The 20,454-nt window shown below is 35.6% G+C and overlaps 1 protein-coding gene across 11 annotated transcripts in view; it reads left to right on the plus strand.

Moving 5' to 3' along the window:
- Nucleotides 1-20,454, plus strand: part of CCDC91 (coiled-coil domain containing 91) — a 385,716-nt gene that overhangs the window by 341,542 nt on the left and 23,720 nt on the right. For 7 of the 11 annotated variants that reach the window (XM_037734255.1, XM_037734257.1, XM_037734251.1 and 4 more), the window contains 2 exons: nt 7,308-7,375; nt 8,765-10,473. The exons of 1 other annotated variant lie outside the window; for it this stretch is intronic. In XM_037734255.1, the coding sequence (XP_037590183.1) occupies nt 7,308-7,375; nt 8,765-8,810 (114 nt within the window). In that variant the 3' untranslated portion in view covers nt 8,811-10,473. Of the gene's footprint in view, nt 1-7,307; nt 8,400-8,764; nt 10,474-20,454 lie in introns of those variants that run through there. 3 more of the 11 variants (XM_017516589.2, XM_017516586.2, XM_037734254.1) reach the window with 2 other exon arrangements.

Below are 20,454 nucleotides of genomic sequence, written 5' to 3' on the forward strand. Positions count from 1 at the left end.
TTAAAAGCACAATAAACATAATGACTCAAGAGTAACTTGATCTTCTTCAGGTTTATCAGTCCTTATTGTGATGCTTTTGTAAAATGAACCAGGCCATTACAATTATGTGTGCATATTAGGTTTTAAGGGTGGTCCATAATCCACATTCTTTATGTCTACATCCAGGGAAAGGATAGTCTCAGCTTCTCACCCGGAGTAGTTTCTAGCATCCAGTACTGGTATGCTGGGGATGAGTTTCTTACCTATTCACCTATTCATTGTCAAACACTTATTGAGGTCATAGACTCTCCTCGATACATAGTAGGATTCTTGAGCAAAGATAAACTCAGTTTAGTATATTTAAATATATTTCGAAGAACTAGATTTTGTTTAAGTATAGGAGGGCATTTTAGGAATGTGAAATTGGTCTCTAAAACCACTTAGCATGTTTTCCACAACTGTAAAATGGAAATGTTAGACTAAATAGTCTGAAAATTTCTCACCATTTAAGTTCCATGGTTATTCATTATTAAAGGGAAAACTAAATCAGTGCTTTTTTCTCCCTATATTGACAATGTTTTGACTCTAGAAGAGTTCTCAAAAGAATATTGATTTGTAGGGTATTTTCTAACATATGCTTTACACACACACACACACACACACACACACACACACAGTTTCAAAGTTTAAAAAGTTTGGAAAACATTACCTATACCATAGCCATTTTGACAGTTCACAATGTTTAAGAACAATGATTCTGAGAAGTTTATAGAAAGTGAATATTTTTAATCCTGCATTTCCCAAACTTACTTGACTTAAAAGTATTTTTATTTTTAATAAGCAGAACACATGCTGCACCGAAATGGCATTTTGTGGAACACATTGCAAGAAACACTAATATATGAGGATCTTAACAAGCTGGAACATAATTATTTGTTTCCTAGAGCTACTGTGGCAATTTACAACAAACTGGGTGGCTTAAAACAAGATAAATTTATTTTCTTCCAGTTCTGGGGGTCAGAAGCCCAAAATCAAGGTGTCAGCAAGGCCATACTCTCAGAGGCTCTAAGGAAAAGTCCATTCCATACCCCTGTCTTAGCTTCTAGTGATTAGGCCTCCAGTTTTACATAGACTTCTCCTTTGTATCTGTGTCTCTGTTTCTTCTAAGGACATTAGTGATTGGATTTAAGGCCCACCCTAAACCGGTAAGACCCCATCTCAGCTTACATCTTAATTATATCAGCAAAAACCCTATTTCCACATAAGGTCACATTCACAAGTATGGGGGTGGGACTTGAACATATCTTTTTGGAGGACACAATTCAACCCATTACAATAATTATCTGTTGAATCTAATATCCCACTGTTCTCTTACAAGATCATGTGCTTGTAAGCTTTTGCAACCCACCTTATTTTATTGTTGTTGTTTTTCTGTTTTGTTTTGTTTTAGGCTTTTAGCAGCCTGAAGCCATGGTTTTCAGTTTATGTCTGTAGTGATAAGCAGAAAAGAAAGATGAGGAAGGGACTTTACTGGCCCAACCAGAAAGAGAAACTAAGAACCCATGACTGTATTATCTTCCTTGGACGCCACTGAGTATCCCAGGACATAGTCCTATAACTTCTTCTCTTTTATCAACATTAATTCCCTAAATATTTTTATCTATGCTTTAAATGCTGTCTGTAGGCAGATGACTTAACAAATTTTTATTTCAAGGCCTAATATTTCCCCTGAACTGTAGACCGACCCCTATGTCTGATATCGCCAAAGTGTCTGATAGAATTCGACAAATTTATCATGTGTAAAACAAAACAGTTTTTCTCTGACCAGCTCACTCCTGCTCCAGTCTATCAGGCCTCAGGATAGGCTACTATTATTCTAAGAATAGCCTTTTATTTCTCTTTTCCTTTTACCTATACTTCCAATTCATCAGCAAGTCAAGTTGGTCCCATCTTAAAATCCTGACCCTGAACTACTCTTAAGCTACCACTGCCAATAGTCTGGTTAAATTTATATCTTTTCCAGACCAAAAGTCTCCTAGCTGGCTTTTCTTCTTCCACTCTTGCCCCGCTACAGTCTATTTTCCGCATAATAACTTGTATGATATTTTTCAAACACTGAGCATGGTCATACTCCTGCTGAAAACTTTCCAATGTCTTCCCTTTAAATGGCAAACCTTTGGGGCCCTTTTTGCTCTGGCCACCAACCACTTTCCTGATCACCTCCCCTAGCTATCTTCTCCTTGCTAATTTTGCTCCAATCTTAATGGATTTCTTACCAGTTCTCCATTAAACCAAGTCTGAACCCCTTTCGGAGTTTCTTCCTTGTGGTTTCAGTTACCTTGAGATTTTCTTTCCTCATGTTTTTAGATAGCTTCCTTCTTCTCTCACTTTTTTCAAGTCTCTTACCAACTTCTCTAAGTGGTCTGCCCTAGTCACTTTACCCATCAGTGGATTTGCTGGATATCCATCCTAGCTTTTTGGAAAAATGAAATCACTTTTAAGCATAAATTTAAAATGTGTAGGAGTGTAAGTTGGAAAAGTAATCTTGATAAAGGTAGATGTAATATGTTCAGATTTCTTGGTATATTTTGTTGGTAGAAGCCCAAAACACTGAAAGTGCAATTAGTACTAAGTGTATTTGACACACACACGTGTGTGTGTGTGTGTGTGTGTATTTCAAAACAATCAGATTGTTTTGGATGTGAATAGTCTTCTTAATAAATAGTCCAATTAAAATAAGTCAGATTTGTTTGTAATTGATGTTGGATGTTGCACTTTAGACCAATGTTAAGTTCACCATCCTTCATATTGCATTTTAATGACTGGCAAGTAAAAAACTAAGGTCAAGACATATTTTCTTTTTCTTTTTCTTTTGCTATGGCATGGAACATGAATGGAAGGGTACATCTAATACATGAAATTATTAAGAAGTCATGCTATTCCCTCCCACCAAGATTAATAAAATTAACAGTTTTAATAAGTAGTATGCTTCTAAAAGGCTTTCAGTAATATACCAGTAACTGAAGCCTAGGTCTCTATTTCAGAAACTTCAGAATTTCCAGATTTTTTCAGATATATGTATGAGCTGAATAGAAGTTAAAGCAACAGAAAAATGGAAGAGAAAACAAATTGGTTAGAGCTATGCTATTATGAAGAGATTTTAAACCTCATGTCAAAAAAATGTTTGCCACCACTACTCTGGACATAATATTTTTTATTACTATGTCACAGAATACAAATCTTTGATTCACTTTAAAATGAAAGCCACAAATACAGAACTAAGTCCCATGCCTCAAGGAGCAAAAAAGTTGAATATTTTGCCAAAATTCTTGCCTCAATAAAGGATAATAAGGTCATGCGTAATAAAAGAGTAACTGTTGAAATTCAGGAATCTGCCAAAAACATCACTTTGATGTATTTGTTTCAGAGAGAGGAATTCAACATCCTTTTAAGAGAAAGGTTGCATATGTTCCATCTCACAGCCGTGCTCTATGTACCATGCCCAAGAAGAAGGGAAGCTCAGTTTTATGATGGCCCAATCTCTATTTTCCTCCCATAAAGTATCAATATCACCTTGTTGCTTCTTAAAGTATTGTACTCCTGTTTTATTAAAGGCTTCTTACTTTCAGTGTTCTGGGGAGGCATGAAATGATGTGAAATAAGCCTTGGCAGCTGCCTAAAACCAAAACCTTTATGCCTATCTTCTTATAGTCAGCAATTCCATGGTGACTTCTAACACGAGCAAGAGAAACGTGGTATGTTCAAACAGAAATCTATCAAAATTTTTTGTCCTTATGTATATCCTCTTAAAAAAGTTACAGAAATACTCATTCTGAATGCACAAATTCAGATTATTGTTACTTAGCAACAATCACAGGTTGAATGCTTGTTACACACTGTGAAATTGTATTATATTCCCTCAAAAGGAGAAAAGTTTCTCATTTAGCTAGCTTCTAAAAATTCTAAGATATTAAGTCATGTTTGGTTTTAATGTAACTCCTGATTGTTCTGGGGGATTTATGAAAGATTTTCAATTGTTAACAGCTAGCACATATGTTATACATACACAAGTTATGAAGCATAATAATAAATACCCATGGAGCCACCTCCAAACACAATTACGTATTTCATCCTGCCAGACTTCATTCTCCGAATACGACTATCCTTGGTTCAGTTTTGATTGCATTGTTTACTTACCTTAGGAAGAAATGGGTTTTTGCTATTTATATGTCTCAATATACTGCTGAGTTTTGCTTATATTTTGTGCCTGTGCAAAAAAATAGTTATGAGACTATCTGTAGTCTGGTCACTTCCTTTTTAAACTCAGTTTTCTTACAAATGCCCACTAATTTATATTCTTCTGAAATATTTTATGTTGGTAATATTGATATATTAAAGTTTATTATAAAGCTGTAGTAATTAAAATAGCATTACATTTGTGTAGAGATAGGTAAATTGTCCAAGTGAACATGATGGAGAGCCTAAAAACAGATTCATGCATTTATAGAAAGCTGATTTATAATTAGAGGTAGCATTGCAAACTACATATTCTTGGCTCAAACAATTTCTACAAGCTGTACTAGAACATGTATACAGAGGTCTGTGTTGAAGACTGTTCATTACAGCCTTAATTATAGTAGCCAAATTTTATGAACAATCTAAATGTCTGCTAATAGAATAAAATATTAAAATATCTGTTACATATATTATAGCTATAAAATGAAAATTATGTAACTGTTTAAAAGAATATAAAACAAGAGATACTGATCCTCTCCTAACACTGCAATTGGGACTCATAACTTAGTGTATTCTCTTTGGAAAGCAAATTTGGCAATATGTACCATAATTTGCAATATGCAGAAACGACATTGACAAATTCCAGTATCTTCAACATCTTTTAAAGGATGTGCACTCAGATTGTAAATTTTATTGCTTGAAAAACAACTTAAAAGGTTAGAATAAACTTACATGTCTGTAAGGGAGAATACCTAAATAAATTATAAAATACAGATAAGCAATTTTTTTTTTAAGACAGAGGCTCGCTCTGTTGCCAGGCTGGAGTGCAGTGACACCATCTCTGCTCACTGCAACCTCCACCTCCTGTGTTCAAGTGATTCACCTGCCTAAGCCTCCCAAGTGGCTGGGACTACAGGTGTGTGGCCAGGTAATTTTTGTATTTTCAGTAGAGACAGGGTGTCACCCTGTTGGTCAGAATGATTTCAATCTCTTGACCTCATGATCCACCTGCCTCAGCTTCCCAAAATGCTGGGATTACAGGTGTGAACCACTGCACCCAGCCAGCAATTTTTTAAAAGTGAGATAGGGAAAACTTCCAGTAATGGAAGTGAAATAAAGTGATTGGGTGGACCCTCTCAAACTCAATAATTATAAGAATTATATTATGTGGACTGCGTATTTTTAAAAACCCATCTTTACGTGCTTTAAAACATCCAAAAGTAGACAGAAAACTGGAGAATGGACTGGAACTGAGTATTGGTATATTCTTCTGTACTGTTTAATTTAGACCAAGAGCAAAATAATTTTAGAAACTGAAAATACTTCGATTTCAATCTGTTTTACATATATTAAAATGAAACTTTTTAAAATATGACTTTAACCTCCCATGTATCTTTTAGATTATTTTAGCATGCTATGGGTCATAGCATTAAAAGTATATCTCTCATTTCCCAGTAGTTTGCCTTGTTTGATTGGGGTTCTGTATCTTGATTCATTCAATCCAGCAAATATTTATTGCCTGTCTAACATGTGCCAGACCCTCCTCTAGATGCTAGGGATAAAGTAGTTAGCAAGATAGACAAGAGGTAACTTACATTCTAAGATCTCTTTTGTTTAGTAGTCTTGTAAGCAAAAGGTATGTATTCACCTGAAGGTATCATCTAGTAGAGGAAGAAGGAAAAAAATCTGGGAGGAAAAAGGATAAGCAGAAATCTTATTTCCGTACATAGAATCTCTGAATATTAGAATTGAAGGGCTTCAGTATAGTTCAATTATTTTATAGGAGTATTTTGCTAAATATAGTCACTCTATTTGATTAATTCTTAGAATACTCCAGTATTTTAATCATCTAGTTTTTCAGCCATTTTGAGTATAGTGATTATGGAAGTATAATTTAATAGAGAATTAATGTTTGGGTTTGCCTTTGTGGGGGATGCAGAGGCTTGTGAGAAGAATGTCAATTTTTGCGTAAGTATGACAAGTATATAATATGAAATGGGATTTATTTGGCTTTTAGTTCCTCCATTGTTCTGTAAACTATAGGGAAGGTGTTTTCATTGTTCGGTTATTTTTACCCCATAGGCAAATTTTTTAGGGCCAAAAGTTTGAAGCTGTTCTTCTTATATTCAATAATCTTTACCATCTAGAGTGTTATTTATTACATATAATGCAAATGATTTCCCTTACTAACCCTCTTGTTTAGTTTACTATATGAGTTTGCTGTTGAAATAATTAAACATCCTAATAAGACATCTCTACCTTAGCAGAGGGACAAGGACAAAAGTTTCAACAATAGCAGATATTTTGTATGTTTGTTTTTTTTAAACAGAGTCTCACTTTGGCACCCAGCTGGAGTACAGTGGCACAATCTTGGCTTACTGCAACCTCTGTCTCCTGGGTTCAAGCAATTCTTCTGTCTCAACCTCCTAAGTAGCTGAGATTACAGGTGTGCACCACCATGCTCAGCTAATTTTTGTATTTTCAGTAGAGATGGGGTTTCACCATGTTGGCCAGGCTGATCTCAAATTCCTGACTTCAAATGATCCACCCACCTCAGCCTCCCAAATCCCTGGGATTACAGGCATGAGCCACTGCACCTGGCCTCAAATATTTTTTAAAGCATGCTTTTCCCCAAAACTTTCCTCAATTTCAACAAATTGTTTATCTCCTCCCTTATTATTTGTTCCACTAAACCCTATGCACGATGTGATTATGCTGTGTTTCTGTACTATGTATTTATTTTGTTACTTGCATCTGTAATATATTTGTGCATGTTTGGTTGTATATATACATTGAGAACTGACATTTTAATACTATTTTATGTTTTCTGAAATCATTTTGATCAAATGTATGATCTTTCTCCAATAACTGAATAACATCAGTTATAAAACTATAATGATTATCATCTCATCTTAGATTATTTAGCCCAGAAAAAGTGACTACATCATTCAGTTTTAAGTACTATTTGATTTCCTAAATTGTCTCATCTGCAAAGTTTTTTTTTCTAGTGGGCTTTAGTAACATAATATTCTTTATCCTTCAGCTAAGTATATTTTTTTCTCTTTCTCCCTGTCTTAAAAAAAATTCAACAGCTTGATCAAGTCATCCGTCAAAGAAGCCTGTCCAGTTTGGAACTGTTCCTCTCCTGTGCGCAAAAACAGTTAAGTGCTTTAATAGCTACGGAACCAGTTGACATTGAATAAAAAGAACATGACAAGCAAACCCACACTGGCATTGGATAAATTATTACACCTTCAAAATACATGCTCTGAATTATAAAGATCTGTTTGTTTTCTTTCCATATCATGTAGAATTGATTTCCAGTTCAAGGATAAACCAAAACAACATTTAGAACTATCAAGTGATCTAATTTATTTTCTTTTGATTTCTCCTTTACATTTACTATTATTTTATTAGTAGTAGTAGCAGCAACAGAGTATGATAAGACCCAAAGTCATTGTAAAGTGCCACATTATCAAAAGTAATTAAGAAAACTTTATAGACTGTGGTAGTCTGTTATATATTATTTGGCAAAAGTAGTAAATATATTATTGTTTCATGATGACTCTTGATGAGATGCTAGAATGTAACCATACATTTATCTTATTTTGAGGATAGAAATAGCATGGATTTCAACATCACCTATTTATATAATTGGAAATAAAACACTGATATAAAGAATCATTCTGGCATCATCTAACCTCTTTTCTGCAGTTGGATCTATGTGTTTTCATTGTTCTACTGAAAAGAAACAATACAATTAAAAGCACTAAATATTATTATGTTAATTCAACTTTGATCTTATACATCAAATAAGCATATATCACACACCCCCCTTTAGTTTATTTTCTATTTATACTCTTTGAAGTCACTTTGAATCAATAAAACCATTAGTCTACAAATCAAATTGTGAACTTAATCTCTAGAAAGAGAATATAACTCAGCCTTTTATAGGAATTCAGCTTCAGATACAGGATATATAAAATCTTTTCTCAGTATGTCAAAATGTACTTAATTCACAGACAGTATGCTTCAATGCAAAATCATGAATATTTTTAATTCAAAACTAAAATGTCATTAAAATGTGTGTGTGGAAATGTTTTATTTTCTAAAATGCATCTACTTTCATGGGCTTTGTACTTTTTTCAGATTTCTCAGTGTAATTAAAAGAGCTACTAAACTTATTTGGTTGTTACTTTTATTATTAATTTCTTTAAAACATATATCTAATTTTTTTTTTTTAGAATTTTTCTTAAGTTGAAATTTTCTGTCTCAGGTAGTCTTATCATACTACTTGAATATTTTAAGGACAAGATTAACCTTCCTTATAGACATACTTCGTCTTCTAGCCCTGCTACATTTTAATTGTAGATCTTTAGACAAGCTGCCAAACTAATTTGAGTCTCAGTTTTCTCATTTGTGAGGTGGAAAGTGATTTTTATAGACTATTAAAAAATTAATCTTGTAAAGTACCCCATATAGACTTTGCTGGTATAGCCTCCAGTTTATAATAATTTCCCTCTCTCTGGAAATTAATTGCAAAATACAGGTGTGGATACCTACAAACAAGTGGCTCAACCATACTGCCCCTCTAACCTTGACTGACAGATCTGTAGGTGAAGACCTGACCCCAGGTGAGCCTCCTATGAAAAGTCTTATGGTGACATCACTTCAACTATTTTTCCATAGGGAGACAGACATGAACCCCTATATCTAAGGTTAGAGGTTCCCCCAACCCATTTTTCCAAGAGTCTTGGATTCTGTGAGATACCCAAATACCCTTCCAGTATGTTAGCACTACTAACTTTTTTCCCTTAAGCTAGCCAGAGCCAGTTTCTATTACGTGCAACCAAAAAAATATTAACCAAGGCAGTCCAGCACAGAGCCCAGCAAGTAATCCCTGAATACTTGGCACTTTTTAGTTCCTCATTTCCTCTACCATACCAATCCACATCCAAAATGGGAACACTCTTTGATTTATTTTAAGGAATGTTAAAAATATAACTGAACCAAAGCCTCTATTGTCTAACAAAGCCAAGTAAATCAGATACCCCAAACTATGAACAAACAGTGCCCTATTTAAAAGCTTTCTGTCACTCAGAATCTAGAGTAGAGGTTTAAACTCAGCTTTGCTGAATGCTGACTCACGTTCCATTTCAAAGGAAGCTTACTCAGTGATTGCTTTGAAATCAAAACCAGAACAATGTCCCTATGATTGGTGTTATTCTGCACTGAGTCAGTTATCTATTATTGTAACTTCTTTTTTTATCTGACAAACTGAACGGAATCAGGACATGTTCTCTATATTTAAAAGAATAATACATCTGAATAAGAAAAAAATATATATATAAACCTGGAAAATATTTATAAAACTCCAGGAGAAAAGGAGACTTGGATCAAAGCACTTCGCCTCTGGGCTTCTGTTTACATACTAGTAAACAACTCTGCTGTGTCTCCAAAGACTGCTAACAAGAAGCAGAAAGCCAGTGTGTTCTGAATCCACAGGCTCCTTCCTTGTAGGCATCGCCATTGGCATCAGAGTAAGTGGATGAAGTGGATGTTATCACTATATATGAGAGCTCACAGTTGTGACTGCTGACTGCTGGGCTTTTTTTTTTTAAGCTAGGCAAAACTAAAACTATTCCCTGAATTTAACTGATAAATAAACACATTTTTAACACACCCAATCCTCCATAATGCACGGGCTACTTGTTCACCAATCATTGCTATACCTAACTAGAAGGGAAAGAGTGGGTAAAATTTTCTTTGATCTGGTTTTGTTTTCTAATCCCCACCTTCCCAAACATTCATTCTCAACAAGTTGCTCTCCCTTAAATTGTTCCCCTTCCCGGAATCGCTATATATTGAACTTTTACTATGGAGTACTTATATAATTAATGTTTTAATTGTTACTTATAATTAACAATTTGTGGTTTTATTTGTTTATATCTGCCTCCTAAGAAGAGAGACTGCATCTGTTTTGTTGTATCAGTTCATTTAATATTGCCTAGCCTGTAGTGAGGACTTAGTGTATAATTGAGTTAATAAATAATTGAATCAATCAAAAAAGCAATCATTTCACCTACAATGTAGTTAACCAACTAATCCCCAGCTAATAGATTTTGGCTACTGCTTTAAAGGATTTAGCTAAAGTTGCTGTGTTTCTGAATGAGATCCTGTAAGAAAATTAACCCTCATAAAACAGTAAAACCCACCTTCTATATAAATCAATAAAATTTCTGAAAACTCTAAAATGAAGTCTGTATTTCCAGTGCTACTGGAATGCTAAAGACCACCAAATTTGGGTAGCCTTGATTGAAATGTGCTACCCAAATTTAAAAGATCTAAATGTTAGTAGGGAAGAACATATAGGAAATTACATGTGAGGTTATTTCATGCGGTGCTGAAAGGTGCCTAGCTAGAAGAGTAAATTGTGTCTGCTTGAGAGGGCTATAGAATAGTATTAAACCTACTGGTCCGTCAGTTTTGAGTTGCAACACATAGGGAGCAACAACGTTTAAGAGGACAGACTGAATGCATAAAGCTTTGTGATGAAAAGTAGAAGATTCAGAGGGCCCAGTAGAAGAAGTCATGTGTAAGGAGAGGAGAGGTGCTTAAGATTGGGTCAGATCAGGGAATGTCTGGAGCATCGTGTGTGACAGCCCTGGTGATAACAGATGCCAAGAATATCTGACAGTCTTTTTCAATCTGTCTCTGACTCCAGATTGTGATACAAATTGGCCTTGTTCTGAGAAATACACAGAAATCAAGAAACAAACTTATTCAAAAGGTAGGAAAATTTGACTCAGTCCTGGCAAACATTTGGTTCTCAGAAGTGTGGTAGCTGATTTAAAAAGAAAAGAAAAAATGAAGCCACAGAATGTACAAATTGCTGACTTCAACATAGCTCAGATACTGAAACAGATAATAGAAGATTCTTTGTGGCAAGATATGTATGTAATGAATTTTGAGTTGTGCCCCTTTTATTGCAGTACTTTTTTCTGAAATTGTTACAACAAAACAGCACTTTAATTTTTCATATTTTTTGGTATTTTGCCTGATTAACTGCCAAATGTAAATGTTTAATTCAACTCTACAAAAATTTTTACCACTTAGTGATTCAGTTAATAAGTTTATGCTTATTGTCTCAGTGAGCTATTCTTTTCTTATAAAGCAGGGAAGAAACTTCTATTCTCTGGTTATAGTTATAGAAAATGAGGTAAACTAGGTAGAAATATCAAATAAGATTTTTAGAAAACTCTGGTCTATATGGTTCCAAGCAATCCAGAAAAATAACCAGGTACGGTCATTGAAGAGTAAGATGTGTTCACTTCTATATGAAACTCAAAGCGCTACAGTGATTCTACTTGATATAAATCCTTTATTAAACTGTCATTTCCCCACAGGAGAAATACTTGTGTTCAGAAATATGTGTTTTATGTCTATTACTTAGAATTTTAAATGCATATTCTCAATTATACATATTAAATAGTCCACAGAGAAACCTAAAAGTTCTATAAAACTCCTAATGCAGTGTTATATAGACCCTAACCTCAAATGTAACAAGGATGGTACCCTCATTATTTTTTTATTCCCTCTTTATGTGTGATCTCAACTGATTCCATGGCTTTAAATACTCTCTGTATGCTAAAGACCACCAAATTTTTATCTCCAGCCCATTTCTTTCTTCTTAAGTCCAGAGTCCTAGATTCAGCTGCCTACTTAATATTTCCACTCAGATGTGGTACTTAACATATCAAAAACAGTATTCGTCATCCTCACCCCACCTCTGCCACCCAGATTCTCTTCTCATGTGTGTCTTTTCTAATATTCCTCATCTCAGTGAATGTCAGTATCATCCCTTCCTGCTTCCCCTCCCCATTCCCTACACCAGACTCAGTCCTGTCATCTCTACTCCAAAATATATACTGAATCCATCTATCTTTTTCCATTCATTCTGACCACTACCTCCCAAAACAGTTTTTACAATCTATGGCCTAGACTTTCGAAGTGGCCTCCTAGATGGCTACTTGTTTCCATTCTTGCCCCCAAGTAATTCTTCGTGTTATAGCCAATGATCTCTTAAAACCTAAATTTATTGAATCATTATAAATGTAATGTCTTTATGGGAAAATGTATTCATTGTCTCACTTCTGATTCTAGGAACATATACAATATAGTAGGAATAGATGTAAGCCATTTGTTGTGGCGTATGTCACTGAGGCAGGGATGCCAGCAGAATCAAATCTGCAGATGGTGAAAGTTCAGCTGAATTGAAGAAAGGGAGAAAGTGAATGAATAGTTAAGAGACTCACAAACCTCCATTGTTATGTATATAACCTCTTAGGAGTCAGCTGGCTTCTTTTTCTTCCCCTTTTCTTCTAGATGACTTCAAGTTTGACCTGCCTATTTTCTCCTCTACTGTTAGTTACTCTCAAACTAAAATCTCTGTCCTTGAAAGTTTACTTGGGAACAGAATTCAATGTTATAAATATCCACAATCTCTTTCAGGTTTGATTAAGAGTTCCATTTGTGATGGTGAGAAATCTTGGAGTAAAAAAAGACCCCTTCCTGTTGTATTTTCTTCTCTGTCCCCTTTACCTTTTGGTGAATCTTTTAATACAGAATTGTATATACTGCAAAAGAATATGCAGCTTAGGCTGTTCTCGACATTCTCTGACGGAATTGGAGTGTCAGGCAAATAAGACCTTGGTACAGGGTAGCGAAGGAAAAGCCCAGCAGGGCATGAAGGCCTGACATTTAATTATCCTCATTGGCCATGAAAAGTTTATTCTTGTCTGTTCTTTTTGCTGTGTGGCATCACCAATTCTGTCATTATGGCAAGAACTCTCCAAGAAATACCAGATAGGAAGCTTAAGTAAAATGAGAATGGGATCATGAGAGAGGGGAAATTGCAAAATTCAAGAAATCTCAAATAGGAACAGCAGGAAAGGAAAGGGCCACTTTATTGCCTAAAACCACCTGGCTTAGGTTAACAGTTCCAGGGTATCCTTTTTTGAATAGCTGTTCTAATTATTCAGCTGACTAATAGGAGTACTCGAGTCGTGGAATGTGTCAGGTTACCTCAGGCAATCCTGCCTCAACAAACTACCCAGGGGCCATGCCATGCTTCTTTATGACATAGGTGAATTTGATAGGCTCACCAGCAGAACATGGGATCACAAGGTTGGAGCCATTCCATTTCCATGAAATAATTTAAGCCAATACAAGGGGAAGGGATAAAAGCCTGAGATGGCCTTTAGTTTCACATTTTGTGCTAGAGGTATTTTTACATACTTTTTTTCTCTTAAGGAATAGAAGGTGCCTATATCTTATTACACTTAAGAAAGAAAAATTAAACTGTAACTGGGTATCTTCACTGTCAATCATTTAGCAATATTACCTGATAAAACTTTCTGAGATGTTGGAAACTATATATGCACTGCCCAGTTTGCTGGCTCCTAGCTACATGTGGTTACTGAACACTTGAAATGTGGCTAGTGTGACAGAGGACACTAACTCATTTTATTTAAATTTATATAGTTACGTGTGACTAGTGGCTACTCTTGGAAAATGCAAATACAGAGATTCCCTTGCCAGAGGGGAGGCAGTAACCAAATTATTTCCCCTAATCACACAAACAGAGTTACCGTTTGTTTCCTCCCACCCCCGTAAGACTGGTGTTTAAAGTAGGCTTGTCATGAGTACAAATGCACATGAAAACACTTCAACGAAAGAAGAAAGATGAGAACCCAGTGCTGTTGATATATTATCTAACTGTATCATGAGTAAAGATTAAAGGAGACCTTTCTGGAAAACTTTCTAGTATATGATTCTTGGAACTAGGAACACTTCTAATTTAGTGCCAACAAAAAAGGATTTCTCTGATCTTTGGCCAAAATTATCCTAAAAATAAGAAACTCATCTCTTTAGATTTGAGTAAATACCATGGATTCTGCTTTGGTTTGTTTTTGAGAGTTCCCTGGAGAAACAATATGTCCTTAGTTTTAAAGATTAAGCAGAAAATGAGTAACTGCATATAAGAATTCAGACTTCTAAAATGGACTTTGGGGAATGGAAAATAATGTCTAATTATTATGTTATGTCTTTGAAATTATTTAACTTATACTTCCCCCACCCCAGTAATTAAATTTGTTGAGAAGTAGCTTTTCATTAAGCTTGTATTATGCCATGTACTGTGCTAGTCATATTACAACTATTTAATGCGTTTAACAGTTCTATGAGGTAGATATCTCCTGTTAAAGAAGAGGCAACCAATGCTTAAAGAGGCTAATTGACTTACCAATAATTACTGCTGGTTCCATACCAGGTCTGCTTGATGCCCATACTTTTCACCAGGGCAGGTACTGCCTTTTGCCAGTAACATTCACCTACTTTTTTTTTTTTTTTTTTTTTAACTTAGCCACCCATTCTGTTCAGATTCACTTTTGTAGTATATCTGCCACCAAAGGACGCTAATGAATCTTTCTCAGCACAAGCTGCAGGCACAGCCTTTTGGCAACCAGATTATGCTGAGTGGTATATCACCAAAGTTGCAGCAAGCCCTGTGGCTTGTGCGGTGTCAGAACTTTTGTATGCTAGTGGGACAAAACTATGGGAAAATTATTTCCCTTCTATGCCAAATTTCATTTAATTGCTATCATTTACCTAGTGGGAAAAGACTTATGTTCCCACAGCTCAGGCAAATCAGTCCTACTTCAATACATTGACTTAACCTGAAGTCATATTAGCATAATGAAGAAAAGGCGTGGCTGAAATATAAAATCAAGAAATCAACTACAATTTAGCTAATATAATGTAATCAAGACTTTTCCAGAAGATTTATCTTCCCCAAAGCTCTAATCTATTCTTAAAGAAAGTCATCAGTCCAAATCAATAAGCCAATGGCATAATGAGCATTATAATCTTAACATTTTTTAAAGAAGAAAATAGGAGGACGAATAAAATAATTTCATTCTGTCCTACATTTTATTCAAAGAACATAACACAAAACTGAAAACTACTAGCTTCTTTCCTCAAATTTTACTTGTTCATTGAAACAGATACAGCCCATCTGTATCATCAACATGAGAAACCATATCACATATTATTTGGAAATACATAAATGAATATTGTTCGCTTTGCAAAACTTAGAGATTTGTGTTCTTCTCTTTCATAACTTATAATTCATCCAGCATGGAGGCAGCCTCCCTGGTTCAAGTCACAAGGCTATCATTTACCAGCTTAATGTATAAGCTCCCCAGTGCCTCAGTTTCCTCAGTTTTAGAGAGAAGACAATAGAATGTTCTTCATAAGATTGTTTGATTGTTTACACTTAAAAAGGAATTTAAACAATGTCTGGCCCATAGTTAAGAGTTTATGTTCTGTATTCATAAAGAAACAGTTGCTGTTTACATCATCCTTTTTGTCATTATTTTCATTAATATTTTTATGATTGATGGTATGTTATTGACTTTTAAAAATATATTTGTTATATTGACTCATTTTTTCTGATTGATAGTTTTCTCTTAAACCATGTGTTAATTTATTTAAAGAGCATTTATGATCTGTCATCTTTCAGCAAGATGTCCTGTTAGCTTCTAAGTAAGAAGCTTAGAATTTTGCAAAACGTTTTCAGAGAGGGTGCATAAAAATAATGCTTTATTGCATGACATTTTGGGGGGAGAAGAGCGGCAGCAAATATGTTGAGAATCCTAAGATGCTTTTTCCTTCAGTGGTTATCTAAAAATTGTTAAACTATGAGCATCTGGCTGGCATGCAACCTTCATGTTTCACTGTTGTGATTATCTCAGGCAGTGGATCACAGATATGTTTATCTTCAACAGACTTAGTCCCTTAATTTCTTCCCCGTCCTCCTTTCCCAGTCTGCTGAATTCCTGTCTGCTGTGAAGAGTGGTGACAAATACTAATCTGAACTAGACCACAGTCATATAAAATCAGATTGAAGACTTGGCCTTGTATCAAACCTAAAGTAGAGGGGAAGGGTGGTAACTGCTGTCTTGTAAATAGCCACCCAGGGCGTAAGACTTGAAAACATGTAAATATCACTATGTCCCATATGCATTATTTCTTAATTTTGTCATGCTACCTTTGCCAGCTAGTTTAACTGAGTATGATTTGCAGTTACTTTATTGAACATTTTTTGACAGTTTGAGTACAGCTCTAAATGCAATATTAAATCCTCTTCTGGCTCAGCAGATTGCAAAATTGCACGTTCTGTCTACACATCAAATCCTAAGTCTGGAGGGGGAATTGCAGACTTTACCTAGTCCAGCACATCCAGAAAATACTGAATTTGAGCTTTTCCATAGCAGATGGTATTTCACCCTATCCTAAATGACATTCAAACAAGATTAATTATATGATTAAAGTCTCTGTGAAGAAAGGTTAAAATTAAGCTTGACATCTGTTTCTTATAAATTCACAAAATTTTATCTTCTTCAAGGATCTCTAGCCAATTCCAGTGGCTGAACCAATAGGTTTAATTATGCCTTTATGACTGAAGAGGAAACTATGATAAATAAATGTTAACAACTTAGTTCTAAATTATTTGTGTCAACTTTATATATCAGGTTTGGAATTGGTCAGTTTTTTAATCTATCTGGGATCTGATATTGAAAAGACCCAGAAAAAAAGCTATCCTAAAGAAGTTTCAGAGAATCAACTCAATTCTGGTAACCCTTCATACCTGAGACTTGAGTAATTTATAAAGAAAAATATTTCATAGACTCACAGTTCCACATGGCTGGGGCAGTGGGGCGGTGGAGAAGTGGAGCGGTGGGGAGGCGTGGCAACCATGGCAGAAAATGAAAGGAAGAGCAAAGGGACTTCTCACATGGCAATGGGCAGGAGGGTGTGTGCAGGGGAACTCCCCTTTATAAACCCATCAGATTTTGAGAGACTTATTCACTATCACAAGAACAGCACAGGAAAAGACCTGCCCCCAGGATTCAGTTACCTCCCACAGTGTCCCTCCCATGACGTGGGAATTATGGAAGCTACAATTCAAGATGAGATTTGGGTGGGGACACAACCAAACCATATCACTCTTTTATAGATATTTTCTATGACCAGGAACAAAAGTTTTGCCTACATAAGTTTAAATTATAATTCATTACATTATAATATTTAAGAATTACAAGAAAAAAGTGTAAATGATCCAAGGAAGGAAAATTTGTTTTTATCAAACTCCCAATTGTTGAATACTATATTTTTAGCAAGGAAATGAAGATTTGGCTCAGAACAATACATTCTAATCAGCTTTCCATTGAACATGCCATCATCACAGTTTCTATAATTATTTAGAATTCTTTATTCAGCTATAATTGACAAATGGAAGATATATTGCATTAAAATATTAGATACATGCATTTATTTTTTTGTATTTTTTTTTATTATACTTTAGGTTCTGGGGTACATGTGCAGATCATGCAGGATTGTTACATAGGTACACACATGGCAATGTGGTCTGCTGCCTCCATCCCCCTGTCACCTACATCTGGCATTTCTCCCCATGTTATCCCTCCCCGACCTCCCCAGCCCACTGCTGTCCCTCCCTTGCCCCCTCCAACAGACCCGAGTGTCCGATGTTCCCCTCCCTATGTCCATGTGTTCTCATTGTTCATCACCTGCCTATGAATGAGAACATGCGGTGTTTGATTTTCTATTCTTGTGTCAGTTTGCTTAGAATGATGGTTTCCAGATTCATCCACGTCCCTACAAAGGACACAAACTCATCATTTTTTATGGCTACATACTATTCCATGGCGTATATATGCCACATTTTCCTTGTCCAGTCTGTCATCGATGGGCATTTGGGTTGGTTCTAGGTCTTTGCTATTGTAAACAGTGCTGCAATGAACATACGTGTGCATGTGTCTTTATAATAGAATAATTTGTAAGCCTTTGGGTATGTACCCAGTAATGAGATTGCTGGGTCAAATGGAATTTCTATGTCTAGGTCCTTGAGGAAGCACCACACTGTCTTCCACAATGGTTGAACTAGTTTACACTCCCACCAACAGTGTAAAACAGTTAAAATGGCGATCATTTAAAAATCTGGAGAAAACAGCATCTGTCGTCTCCAGATTTTTTAATGATCGCCATTCTAATTGACATGAGGTGATATCTCAATGTGGTTTTGATTTGCATTTCTCTAATCAGTGATGAGCATTTTTTCTTATGTTTCTTGGCCTCATATATGTCTTTTTGTGAAAAGTGTCTGTTCATATCCTTCCCCCACTTTTGGATGGGTTTGATTTTTTCTTGTAAATCTGTTTTAGTTCTTTGTAGATTCTATATATTAGTCCTTTGTCAGATGGGTAGATTGCAAAAATTTTTATCCCATTTTGTTGATTGACGGTTCTCTCAAACGATTGTTTCTTTTGCTTTGCAGAAGCTCTGGAGTTTAATTAGGTTCCATTTGTCTATTCTGGCTTTTGTTGCCAATGCTTTTGGTGTTTTAATCGTGAAGTCCTTGCCTATGCCTATGACCTGAATGGTTTTGCCTAGCTTTTTTTATAGGGTTTTTATGATGTTAGGTCTGTAAGTCATTAATGCATCTGGAGTAAATTTTAGTGTAAGGTGTCAGGAAGGGATCCAGTTTCTGCTTTCTGCACACTGCTAGCCAGTTTTCCCAACACCATGTATTAAACAGGGCATCCTTTCCCCATTGCTTGTTTTTGTCAGGTTTGTCAAAGATCAGATGGTTGTAGATGTGTGGCATTACTTATGAGGCCTCTGTTCTGTTCCATTGGTCTATATCTCTGTTTTGGTACCAGTACCATGCTGTTTCAGTTACTGTAGTCTTGTAGTGCAGTTTGAAATCATGATGCCTCTGGCTTTGTTCTTTTTGCTTAGGATTGTCTTGGCTATGCGGGCTCTCTTTTGGTTCCATATGAAGTTTAAGGTGGTTTTTTCCAATTCTGTGAATGCAAAGAAACTAAGAACCTAGAAAAAACTTTAGATGAGATACTAAATAGAATAAAGAGCTTAGAGAAGAATATAAACAACTTGATGGAGCTGAAAAACACAGCAGGAGAACTTAGTGAAGCATACACAAGTTTCAATAGCCAAATTGACCAAGTAGAAGAAAGGATATCAGAGATTGAAGATCAACTCAATGAAATAAAATGAGAAGGCAAGAATAAAGGAAAAAAAAGTGAAAAGAAATGAACAAAGCCTCCAAGAAATATAGAATTATGGGAAAAGACATCTAGTTTGATAGGTATAACTAAATGTGATGGAGAGAATGAATCCAAGCTGGAAAACACTCTTCAGGATATTATCCAGGAGAACTTCCCCAACCTAGCAAACCTGGACACCATTCAAGTCCAGGAAATGCAGAGAACACCACAAAGATACTCCTCAAGAAGAGCAGCCCCAAGGCACACAATCATCAGATTCACCATGGTTGAAATGAAGGAAAAAATGCTAAGGACAGCCAGAAAAAAGGTCTGGTTACCCACAAAGGGAAGCCCATCAGACTCACAGTGGATTTCTTGGCAGAAACCCTACAAGCCAGAAGAAGATTGGGGGCCAATATTCAACATTCTTAAAGAACTTTCAACCTAGAATTTCATATCCAGCCAAACCAAGCTTCATAAATGAAGGAGAAAGAAAATCCTTTGTGGACAAGCAATTGCTGAGAGATTTCATCACCACCAGGACTGCCTTTCAAGAGCTCTTGAAAGAAACACTAAACAAGGAAAGGAACAAGCAGTACCAGTCACTGCAAAAATGTACCAAATGGTAAAATATGTGTGAACTAACAGACAAAACATCCAGCTAGCATCAAAATGGCAGGATCAAATTCACACATAGCAATATTAACTGTAAATGTAAATGGGCTAAATTCCCCAATCAAAAGACACAGACTGGCAAATTGGATAAAAAGTCAAGACCCATTGGTGTGCTGTATTGAGGAAACCCATCTCACGTACAAGGACACACATAAGCTCAAAATAAAGGGATGGAGGAAGATTTATCAAGCAAATGGAGAGCAAAAAAAAAGCAGGACCTGCAATTCTAGTCTCTGATAAAATGGACTTTAAACCAACAAAGATCAAAAGAGACAAGGACATTACATAATGGTAAAAGGATCAATGCATCATGAAGAGCTAATGATCCTAAATATATACACACCCAATACAGGAGCACCCAGGTACATAAAGCAAGTTCTTAATGACCTACAAAGAGACTTAGACTCCCACACAATAA

This window comes from Cebus imitator, unplaced genomic scaffold (genome assembly GCF_001604975.1).
Source record: "Cebus imitator isolate Cc_AM_T3 unplaced genomic scaffold, Cebus_imitator-1.0 Scaffold596, whole genome shotgun sequence".
Taxonomy (NCBI): domain Eukaryota; kingdom Metazoa; phylum Chordata; class Mammalia; order Primates; family Cebidae; genus Cebus; species Cebus imitator.